Source organism: Capricornis sumatraensis, chromosome 4, assembly GCF_032405125.1.
Source record: "Capricornis sumatraensis isolate serow.1 chromosome 4, serow.2, whole genome shotgun sequence".
Classification (NCBI taxonomy): domain Eukaryota; kingdom Metazoa; phylum Chordata; class Mammalia; order Artiodactyla; family Bovidae; genus Capricornis; species Capricornis sumatraensis.
The window spans coordinates 138,437,071-138,449,217 of record NC_091072.1 but is presented as its reverse complement, the minus strand read 5'-3'; the positions used below and the strand labels follow the sequence as shown (position 1 = coordinate 138,449,217).

At 37.7% G+C, this 12,147-nt stretch overlaps 1 protein-coding gene across 1 annotated transcript in view; it reads left to right on the top strand.

The window, feature by feature from the left end:
* Positions 1 to 2,652: 2,652 nt before the first annotated feature.
* PTPRO (protein tyrosine phosphatase receptor type O) overlaps positions 2,653 to 12,147 on the top strand; it is a 121,517-nt gene continuing 112,022 nt past the window's right edge. The window contains exon 1 of the mRNA XM_068971502.1: positions 2,653 to 3,031. Coding sequence (XP_068827603.1) covers positions 2,653 to 3,031 — 379 coding nt within the window. The remainder of the gene's footprint in view (positions 3,032 to 12,147) is intronic.

Sequence of the window (12,147 nt, the reverse complement as noted above, 5' to 3'; positions counted from 1 at the left end):
GCACATGGGCCAATGCTTATTTTCATGGCTGATACAATCATCCTCAAAGCTGTTGTTAGCATTTGGAAGATTAGTTCCTTTCCCTGGAAGCTGTAACTGTCTACAAAGCATCATGACACATGAGACATATATTTCTTCAACACGCTACAAAATTGAGTTTATTTATTCTTCTTTTCGTTATCACAAACACTTCCAGTTTACTGGCTGTTAAAACATACAGCAAAGAATTCTTAGGAACTGCATATTCCATGTCTGTAAACTTATTGTTTTCTGAATTAGTGAATCGACTTCTGTAATCAGTAAGGTATAAAAACCAGATTTCAGGTCTATTGGATATTCAGGGCTTGCATCAGCCTCATGTTCCACCTGACCACTGGCAATGGAGAGTGGGTCATGTTTTAGATTTGATCCCAAAAGTACAGAACTCAGTTTTTAAAATCTGCACATGTATCAGAGGATGAGAGACAAATGTGAACAAAGAGTTCTGGGACTTTCCTGGTGGTCCAGTGGTTACGACTCTGTGCTTCCGTTGCAGGGGGCATGGATTCGATCCTTCATTACAGAACTAAAATCCCACGTGCTATAGGCTGAGACAGTTTTTTTTTTTTTTTAAAGCAAATCTGGGGGCTTCCCAGGTGGTGCCAGTGGTAAAGAACCTGCTTGCCAATACAGGAGACATAAGAGACCTGGGTTCGACTCCTGGGTAGGGAAGATCCCCTGGAGGAGGACATGACAACCTACTCCAGTGTTCTTGCCTGCAGAATCCCATGGACTGTGGAGCCTGGCAGGCTATAGTCCATACCATCACAAACAGTCGGACATGACTGAAGTGACTTAACACACAGGCATGCAAGTGGTACTGTAGCTATTGTTTGGAGTCCATTTCACTAAGGTAAAATAAATGTATTTTTAAAAATTAAGAAAATGTGCACTGACAGTCCCATATTAAAGAAATTTTCCCAGGCCTATTCAGCTCACAAACCACTTGGCGTATGCCATGTACTGGTCTTAGAGCTGAAGACACAGCTAGAAATAAGACGCAGTCTCTGCCCTGGAGGACTTACAGACTAGTGAGGTAGAGATGGTATTCATACCAATACCACTATTAAGTCTACTAAATGTTAACATAGAATTAAACTTCTCTTAATAGCCAGATAGTCTTTATAAGTGGTGCTAAGTCACTTCCATCATGTCTGACTCTGTGTGACCCTATGGACTGTAGCCCACCAGGCTCTTCTGTCCATGGGATTCTCCAGGCAGAAATACTGGAGTGGGTTGCCATGCCCTTCTCCAATTCTTTATTAGTACCAGGACCTTTAAAAACTAGGTTTCTTTAAAAAATTAAATAAGAAGAAAAAAATCAGTATATTTTTGCATCTTCTTTTAAAGGATTGATGCGTCACCTGCTTGATTTGTCTTGACACTATGTGAGGTACCAAAATCAATAAGCAGATTAATTCTAAGAGGACAAGGCTCCCATATAATTAATATAATCAGCAATTCTTTCATTCATTTTACAAATGCTTATCAGCTATATACTGTGTGTCAGTCTCAATGTTAGGAAAATAAGTGAAGACGAGAAGACAAAGACATGTGGAATGATCAAGCTTGATACTTGTATAGATCAGTGGTTAAAAGTCTGAACTATATGTGTGACCTGGATCAAGTGACTTAATCTTTCGGGCTCTCAATTTTCTCAGCTACAAGCCGAGATTGAAAATAATAATATCTGTCTCCTGAGATCCCTATGAATCTTAAATGTGATGATTACGTCTATAGCTTACCTACCTTGGTACCTGGATGCTGGTAAGTCCTTGACAAGTTTCAGCAATTTTTCTGTCCCACTTTCATGGAAGAAAAACCTGAGGCTCAGAGCTATGGAATAATTTGTCCTGGACATCACACACACCCAGAAGGAAAAGTAAAACAGAACAGCCAATGTTACGAAGTACACGAGTCTTGTCAAGATGAGAGAACTGATGTCCCAGTCTGCCTATGGAGTGTGGGAAAAAATCAGGAAGGAATATTTAAACCAACTACACAAATGATTTTTCAAATACTGATCATAAACAATTACCTGGGGACTTGGAGCAAAGTTTTCAGTGCACTGACTGCTGACTTTTCCATCAATGCCCACGGCTTTTCAGTCCAGTCCCTTCTTCAAAGAGCATCATGGTTTCTTTTAATGAGGACTGGTTAAAATTTAAAGAGAAGGATTATAAGGTTTTTCAGCCCTGATTTTTTTTTTTTTTTTAGTTGTCAGAACTGGCAGATGAGATGTCAAAGAGAAAATAACTGCGTTGAAACATTCTTCTAGAGTTTTCCTAGGACTACAGCAGGACTACTCCCTCCCAAGTAAAACAGTGCTTCTTTAAACCATATAGCTTTTTCAACAGAGGTGAAAACAAGCACTTCTCTGAAAGTTGAGTGCCAAGATGATTTTCATTCACTTATTTTTACACAGTTCCATGATGTTTTTATTTTGTGTTCACTACATGGCACAATCCATGAATTGGAAGTAGCTTTTCAATCCAGAAGAATGCTAAAAGTAAAAAAGCCTGAGAAGATCAATAGCCACAATAGGGCTAATATTCCTCTTTTTGATTTTCTGCATATACTAAAAATACCTGTGTAACCTTATTTCAGGAAGCAATGCTTGTCACAACATTAGTTTTGGGAAAATTATCTCAGTATAATTTTAATGAAAATAATCTGAAACTTGACCTCTCCTTTCTTTTTCTCTGTTTTCTTAAACAGGATGCTACCACTTTCCACATAACTGTCCGAGATGATAATAGCATCGCTGTCTCTTTAGAAGCTTCAGACGTCATGAGTCCATCATCTGTGTATGTTGTGAAAATAACTGGTGAATCAAAAAATTACTTCTTCGAATTTGAGGAATTCAACAGTACTTTGCCTCCTCCCATTATCTTTAAGGCCAATTATCATGGCCTATATTATATAATCACTCTGGTAGTGGTAAATGGAAATGTGGTTACCAAGCCATCCAGATCAATCACTGTGTTAACAAGTAAGCATCATATGTAATATGATCCTCTGTGTTTCTTTGTTGGGTGTATTCTCTTTTAGTTCTCAGAGTCAGTCCAGAATGGCAAGATCAACTGCCTTCAAATCAAGTGACAAAGTTCAGTGTTCTTCTTCACTTTGAATATAGTTTCTCACAGAAGTTGATCACATTATATTGTAACCTTTTGTTTAAAAAAAAATGTGTGTTAAACAAAAAAGTCAATCTCAATAGTGTATTTTGAGACTAATGGCCATTTTACATGATTGGACCATGTAATTTGCTATTATATAATTTAATAGTATGATCATAATTAAGTTTTTTTTTCCTGCTAGAACATATAGTCTCATGTTAAGCAACTTGCTTTTTGAAGTAAAGAATTTATTCTCATATTTAGCTGGCTCAAATTCCAATTACACATTTTTAGCTGAGAGAGAATAAAAGACATCATTTATCAGTTGCTTTTCTCCACCTCAGCCTGAAAATAGCCTATGTTTCCAATGCCCAAGAAAAAAACTGAGAAAAAAAAATGTCACTGACATTTTAATCTTTAGTAACGCCTGCCTTAAGAGGTCATGGTGATATTAGAAATTTTTTAGGAGTGGTTTTATCTATATGTGGTTTTTACTTTACTCTCTGACTTTAAAACGTAATCTCAAAGTAAAATTCAATTCTACTGTATAAGGTGAGGTTGTTGTTGTTTAGTTGTTAAGTTGTGTTGTAGACTGTATCCCGCCAAGCTCCTCTGTCCATGGGATTTCCCAGGTAAGAATACTGGAGTGGCTTGCCATTTCCTCCTCTAAGGGATCATCTCAACCCAGAGATGAAGCCTGAGTCTCCTACGTTGACAGGTGGATTATTTACTGCAGAACCACCAGAGAAGCCCCATAAGCTGAGGTATAGATAAAAACTGTTATCAGTTCAGTGGCTCAGTCGTGTCTGACTGTTTACAACCCCATGGATTGCAGCACACCAGGCCTCTCTGTCCATCGCCAACTGTTATCTATAAGATGGTAGAGTTTATCACTTAAGCAATGTAATGTCTCAGCAAAGTTCTTTTTGTTCATTGTTCCTCAGTGCAAATTTTCCAGGGACTGCAACCTTTTAATTGCCGTCTGAAAGTGATCTTTCTGGCTACAGTTAGGGAGAAGGACATAGTGATATTTACATTGGGGTAAAAAGAAAAACACCAAGAAGCAAGAATGCAGAATCAACCTACAGGACCTATTTTTAACATGTCTGTCAAAAATTAATTAAAATTTCCCTTGGCAAAATACCAGGAACAGTACTGAGTTCTAAAAATCAGGAATGACACAGACCCAAGACCTTCAAGGTTTAAAGATTAAATGAACAAATCTATAACCTCATTGAATCAAAGAATGGACTTGCCTGGTGAAATACTATCTTAAGCTTCAGAAACAGTGAATTAGAAGCTAATAGAGCCAGGCAGCAGATCTAGGTACATAATGCCTCTAATATAACTCCTTGAAATCAGAAGCCCTCTGATTTGATGCAAAGAGCTGACTCATTGAAAAAGACCTCGATGCTGGGAAAAGACCCTGATGCTGAGGGCAGTGGGAAAAGGGGAAACAGAGGATAAGATAATTAGATGGCATCAGTGACTCAGTGGACATGAGTTTGAGCAAACTCCAGGAGATAGTGAAGGACAGGGACTTATCTTCATAACGTCAAAGGAACATCGAGTATAACCCTTATGCTTAATTGGTGATCAATAAATATTTATTCAATTTAGTTAAGCAAGTAACAGGAAAGAGAGCCAGGGGGGAAAAGGGCTAAGACACAGAGAAAAATAAAGCTGTAGTGACTTTTGCTGACCCAACACTCATTAACAAGAGCTCAGCTACTCTGGATTAGACAAAGCTGGAGAAGCCAGCTTTTAGTTAATGGTTCACAAAGAAATTTAAGTAAGTAAATAGTGAAAGATTTCTGGAATATCTTGTTGATATTTTAGCACATGAAGTAAGTTCTATTCAAAGTATCTTCTATTTTCTTTTGTGATTTTATAATTTGATATGTGGGCTGGGAGATGTGTTGTTGACTATCCAAAAACTGGGCAATTTTGCAGAGACCTTTTTGTTGATCTAAGTAAATGAGAGACCATTGTTGCTGTTCAGTCACTAAGTTCTGTTTGACTCTTTGAGACCCCATGAACTACAGCATGCCAGCTTCCCTGTCCTTCACTATCTCTTGGAGTTTGCTCAGACTCAGGTCCACTGAGTCACTGTTGCCATCCAACTATTTCATCGTCTGTTTCCCTTTTTCCTACTGCCCTCAGCATCAGGGTTTTTTTCCAGCATCGAGGTCTTTTTCAGTGAGTCAGCTCTTTGCATCAAGTGGCCAAAATTGGAACTTTAGCTTCAGCGTCAGTCCTTCCAGTGAATATTCAAGGTTGATTTCCTTTAGGACTGAATGGTTTGACTGCCTTGCTGTCCAAGGGATTCTCAAGAGTCTTCTCCAGCACCACAGTTAGAAAGCATCAGTTCTTCAGTGCTTAGCCTTCTTTATAGTCCAACTCTCATATCCTTTGATGACTATTGGAAAAACCATAGCTTTGACTATATGGACTTTTGTCAGCAAAATGATGTCTGCTTTTTGTCTAGGCTTGCCTAGGTTTGTATGTAGTAGCTTTTCTTCCAAGGAGCAAAAGCCTTTTGATTTTGTGGCTGTAGTCACTGTCTGCAGTGATTTTGGAGCCCAAGAAAATAAAATCTGTCACTGTTTCCACATTTTCCCCATCTATTTGCCATGAAGTGATGGGACCAGATGCCATGATCTTAGTGTTTTGAATGTCAAGTTTTAAGCCAGCTTTTTTACTCTGCTCTTTCACCCTCGTCAAGAGGCTCTTTAGTTCCTCTTCGCTTATGCAAATTCAATTGTGCAAATTCAATCGAATGGCCTATCTTGTTATGCATTCTGTGAGCACTGGTTGAGTGATGTTTTAATAAATGTCAGTTTAGGTCAGTTGGTTGTTCAAGTTTTCTATCCTTAATGATTTGCTTTCAACTTGTTCCAACAGTGATTGACAGAGAGTGTGGATCTGTTTATTTCACCTTTCACATCTTTTAATTTATGCTTTATCTCTTTTCAAGCTCTGTTGTTATGTTGTTAGGTGCAAATACTTTTAGGATTACTATGTCTTCCTGTTGGAGAAGGAAATGGAACCCACTCCAGTACTCTTGCCTGGAAAATGGGCTGACTTTCTTATCTGTATGCAATGTCCCCCTTTATCCTTGATCAAATGACTTGTGTTGAAGTCTATTTTGTCTGATATTAATATAGACATTTTAGTTTTCTTTAAATATTTTCATAGTATACTTATTTCATCTTTATACTTTAACCTACTTGCATCTTTATAGGTAAATGGGTTTCTTGTAACAGCATACAGTTGGATCTGCTTTTTTCCCCCAATCTGAAAATCTCTGTCATTTAATTGGAGTGTTTAGACTAGCACTAGCCAATAATCACATTTGTAATATTAAATTTTCTGCTAGACACATATTTTCTGAAAAGGTGAAATAAATTTTAATAACATAGTTTACTTAACCAATTACATTCAAAATATTATTGTTTTAGCGTGTCAACTTAAAAAAAGTACACACAACCTGAAAGTTGAAAGTTAAGTTTTGTTCAGGGGACATACTGCGAACTTCAAGCCCCGGAGGCAGCATCTCAAGTAACCCTGAGAAAACTGCTCCAAGGAGGCAAGTGGGGAGCTAGGATATATAGGAGTTTTGCAACAAAGGGAAGATAGTAGGAACAGCCAACTGTTAATAAAAGAAAATAAAATATCTCAAGGAATGTAGCCATCTTCTATGTATGGGAGGGACTTCCTGGAAAATACTAGTGGGAAAGAATCCACCTACCAGTGTAGGAATTGCAAGAGCTGTGGGTTCGATCCCTGGGTTGGGAAGATCCCCTGGAGTAGGAAATGCCAACCCACTGCAGTGCTCATGCCTGAAGAATCCCATGGACAGGGAAGCCTGGCAGGCTGCAGTCCATGGGGTCGCAAAGAGTCAGACACGACTGAACATAAATGCACACACTGCCTGTAAGCATCAGGAAAATGTTAGTTGCTTTCTTCTCTCCGGCTTTAATGGTGCTCCTTCTTTCTGCCATGCCCTACTAAAGGGAAAAGAGCGGCAGTGTCCCCTCTGGTGTCCCAGAGGGGCTCGTCTTTGGAATTTAGTTCATTTGGTTGCCTTGCAATCTCATCTCTCTGATAAACTCTAGAAAAATTATGTCTCATACACTATTTGGCTTTTTCTTCTCACTGTTAGATGCCGAGGGATAATATTGAATTGCAGTTTTCTACACCCTAAGTGAAAGAGGAAACCTGCATTGATATCTAAAGAGTAAAAATTAATTAATGATGGTTTATTGTTTCTCACCTTCTATTCCATTTTCAAATACTTAATTACACCATCCCAGTTTTGAAAGCCGTAATAGTTTGGGACTATAGGAACTGGGTTTTTTGGTACAAATATTTCTGGAACATTAGTGATATTTGGGTTTCAGCTTCCTCTTTTAGAAAAGAGAGAGTTAAAATGGATGACTAAGATTACTTTTGAGCTCTAAAAGTACCATTATTTATCAGCTAATGATGTATTTTCCCCATCTTTATTTTTCTAAGGGGAAGGTTTCTTGAAAGTTTACGAAACATTTGTAGGATCTGCTCCCATAGCTGACAAGTCAAGAATAAAAGGGCACATTTGATGCAGTCATTTCTTGCGTGTTGGATCTTTGTCTTCATGAAATAAGCAATGACAAAGCAATTGGCCCTAGGGCAGTCCTTTGATATTTCTCTACAGTTGTTCTGAGTCTGGCACTCTCAGAGAAAGCTGAGGAACATAGCAAAGAATAAATTCAGCACAAACAAGTCATTTGGCCAGTTCAAGAGTTTCATAACCCTTAGGTTCTGACATCTGATTAATATTTAACTATTTGAGAACCTTCAGCATATCATGGGCACATTAGAAACAAGGAGTAGTTTCTCAGGAGATGAAATAATACATGAAAACAACTTCTTAGAAAGTTGGGAAATCCTGTTTACACACTACTGTCTCCTGTGTTTGTAAAGTCCTAGAGACATAACTACAGAGCATACATGGGGCATACAAATTCAGCCATGGTAAATAAAAATAATGTCTGAGTTTTTACTTTATATATCGTCTACATTCTCTGTGCCACATCCTAGGTGGCAGAGAAACAAATAAAATGCCACTCTCAAAGATGGTATACAATAGTGGAAAAGATAAAGAAAACATTACAAATATATGATAAGTGCTGTAAAAGAATTATGCAAGAGACTACCCAGCCTTCTTAGGAAACATTGGGAAGGCACCTCAGAAGAAACAATGATGAAAAATTTAGTGAAAACTTGCCAAATGCATAAGCAATGGAAAGTGTTACACTCAGACTTAAAGTGAATCATAGATTTTAAAAAATGCAGGCATAGGTGCGTAGCAGGGCACACCTGTGAACTGCAAGAGTGAAGATGGCAAGCATCTGTGATTCCAGAAAATGAAGAAAAAGGTCACTAGAAATATTGGGAATAACCTTGAATACTTTATAAAAGTGTTTAGACCTTAATCTTTAAGTGACGAGGAATGAGGACAGGTCTTATACAAAGGAATGACACACAATTTGATTGGGGGAAATCTCTTTCTTGTAACAGAGCTGCAAGGCACATGTTCTGAATCTTGCCTTGGAATGGACAAATTATCACGCAGATATTTTGAATAGTGGATCAAAGCATGAACTTTAGAGTCAGAGAAATCTGGGAACCATAATGTAGACTTTGGCAGATTATTCCATTTTTCTAGTTTTCTAATTTATAATCTAGCCCACTGGTTAGCCAACTTTTCCTGTAAAGGCCTAGGTAATAAATATTTTATGCTTTGTGGACCATATGGTCTGTGTTACAGTGATTCAACTCCACTATGTTAGCAGAAAAGCAGCCATAGATAATACGTAAACAAATAAGCATGGCTGTATTCTAAGGCAACTTTATTTTAAAACAGCAAAATTTGAATTTCACATAATTTTCATGTGTCATGAAATAGTATTCTTCTGTCGAATTTTGTCAACCATTTTAAACTGTAAATAGCCTTCTTTGCTCAGAAATCATACAAAAACATGTGGCAGGCCAGATTTGGCTTGTGGGCTGTTGATTACTGATTTGGTAGTGGGTGCTATTAAATGATGTAAATTTTTTATACTAAAAAAAAAATTTAAACAAACTCCTTAACATAGTTTGTAGCATCCAGTGTAAGATCACTAAGTATAATTAATACCAATGACACTAAATAGAAATTTTCTCAAGAAGCTGAGAGCAAAGGAGAAACAGAAAAGATCATATGGGGAAAAATCAGTGAGGTGGAGGTGACAGATTTATAACAGAGACTGACAAAAGTGAGAATATCAAGTAGCCTGAAAGCTTAAAACGTTTAAACAGAGATACAAAAAATTAAGGTGAGGTTGGAGGCAGGAAGAATAATTTAGAAAGTTATTTAAATATTCCCGGAAAATGTTGGAGAGGAAGAAATTCTTACCTCCCCTTCTAGGTTTTTCAGGCTGGTCTAAGAATTAAATTGATGTAAGACAGATGAACAAAAGAAAGTCAAACTGAAATGTAATCAATTATATAGATGGGAGAGACCCAGGAAAACAAGAATTCTCCGAAGTGGCCAAAACCTTCTCCTTAGAAACCATCTTCAGCTAAAGACAAAAGAAGATGTTGGGGTAGTGATTTGAGACCATAAAGGAGGAGGAAGGCAATGTACATGACGATGGAAAAGCAGATGTTTGATGAACAAGTGTTTGCTGGGCCCTGAAGAGACCGCAGGACACAGAGAGGACTCTGATCTCCAAGCCCTGCTGAGTTTCTCTCACCACTTCCAGCCCATATTCTTTACCAGTCCTTCTGGTGATACTCTACTCCAGGAACAGGCCCTCCATCTAAATTCTTTAAGGCAGTTAGGGGGAAGATCAAAGTTTCTTCCTGATTCTTCTGTTTCTTAAAAAAGCCTCATGCCAAAGAGACACATTTTGTGGTGGCAAATTTTGCTCTCCTACAAAAGAAATGATGAGGACTTGCACTAACTTAGTAGATGCAATGTTAAACATCCTTTCTGGGCCACAGGTGGCTGCTGCTGCCAGCTCAACTCAGTGGCCTGCTTGGATACAGCTGAACCATTAGGTCAGGTCCCAGGCTGTATCTAAGCATCAGACAAGAGTTCTGGCCTGGGACCTGGATCGTTCCCTTTTCCCTACTCCTGACATCAGAAGTAGGAGACTAAGCCCAGGTTTGTCTCTGTCAAGAGGATCATGTCAGAAGACACATGTCCTTAGGTTGGTCACATCAGAAGCAAAGGATACTGAGCTTTCCTTTTAGTTCCTAAAAACAGAACAATCACAGGAAGAAATCACCTCAGCAATTAGCAGATACTAACAAGTACAAGCCTACAGCTGCTTTCTTAAAACAGTACTTACTCCGCATTTGCTTTCGTTTTTTCATCTTCTAAGATAGTCACATCCAGAACTTTAAGAGTCTTCCTATTTATGAACTGTCATGACGGTTCAAAGGGAATTAAGAAACAGGAAATATTCAATTTGAACATAGTTTTTATTATGTGGGCCACCTAATGAGGAAATAATAACCCTATTAAATGCCATTTTTAATTTTTTATTGAAAGAAAAAATGGGACTCTATGGTAGGTTTTTTTAGTAAAAATAATGCAGTAAATTTCTGCTTTGTCGTATATTCTTTGCTTCCACCACAAAGTGAAAAGAAAACCAGAAATATATTTCTAGGCTCAGAAATAAGATAGGTGTCTCCATGAATCAGAAACTCAAAGTAGGGAAGAAGGCTGAAGTCATGGAGTCTTTGTGCTCTGAGTCTGAAAGAAGACGGTACTGAGTCTGGGTCACCAGAGGGTAGGAAGGATTGAATTTGTACACGTTAGATATGACCCAGAGCCAGGCTCACTGTTGAAAGCAAAGATTCTCCCTGCTTACCAAAAAAGGCACATGTGGAGTCTTAAGGATGCAAGAGACACATAGTCTTACTATCAAGTACCAAGCTTAGTTACCCTCTTACTCAGAGAAGGAGTTTGTGAAAACAGCTATATCATCCATAATATCAAGAACCCCAAAGTGATATTATATGCCCTGGCCCTAGACTACAGCTTCTGGTGAGCTGAAAGGATGCTAAAATGCCTCAAAACAGTGTAGAAAAAACAAGAAATGGGACAATGAGAAAGCAAAATTTGGCCAAGGGTTTATGGTTAGAACAAACAAAATCTATGCTAAACAAGACAGACGTAAAAATTATTATCACATTTTTTATTATGTTTTATGTAGCAACATAACAAAAATGTGTAGTATGTTATCATCAATAAAATGATAGATGAAAGAATTATACTTATTTAAAAAGATTAAGCAATAATGAAACAAAAATTGGCAAAAATAAAAGCAACATTTAGAATAAATATAAATTTAGATTTTTAAAAACAGCAAAAAAGATATTTAGCTACAGATTGATACAAAGTAGGTAACTGTTGAATGAACTAAGTCAAATTTGGGGTTCTTATGTTATTGAAATTGAAATTTCAAAGTGTAAAACTTAAACTAAGTCTGTTTCATTTAGGCTGTAGATGTCCAAGGATCCTCTTGATGCTAAAACTTTGAATCAAAATCAGTTTTTTCTATAAGAGTTGATTTGTGCTTTGTTGCTCAGTCGTATCTGACTCTGCAACCCCACAGACTGTGTCAATTGGATTTTTTAGCTGAGAATACTGGAGTGGGTTGCCATCTTCCCCACTCAGGGACTGAACCTATGACCCCTGTACCTCCTGCTTTGCAGGTGGGTTCTTTACCCACTGAGCCATCAGGGAAGCCAATAAAGAGTTAACTCCACACCAAATTATTTTAAATATTTTCTTGAATGAAATGCATGCTAGTAAGACTCATTCATTAGTTCCTACTAAAGAGTGAAGGGACTCTGGCATTGGACAAGACTTGGGCTGAAAAGTGGGAATGGAGGAGATTCAGATGTAAATCAATCAATCAGTTATTTAAAAAATGAGTATTTATTTACCAAG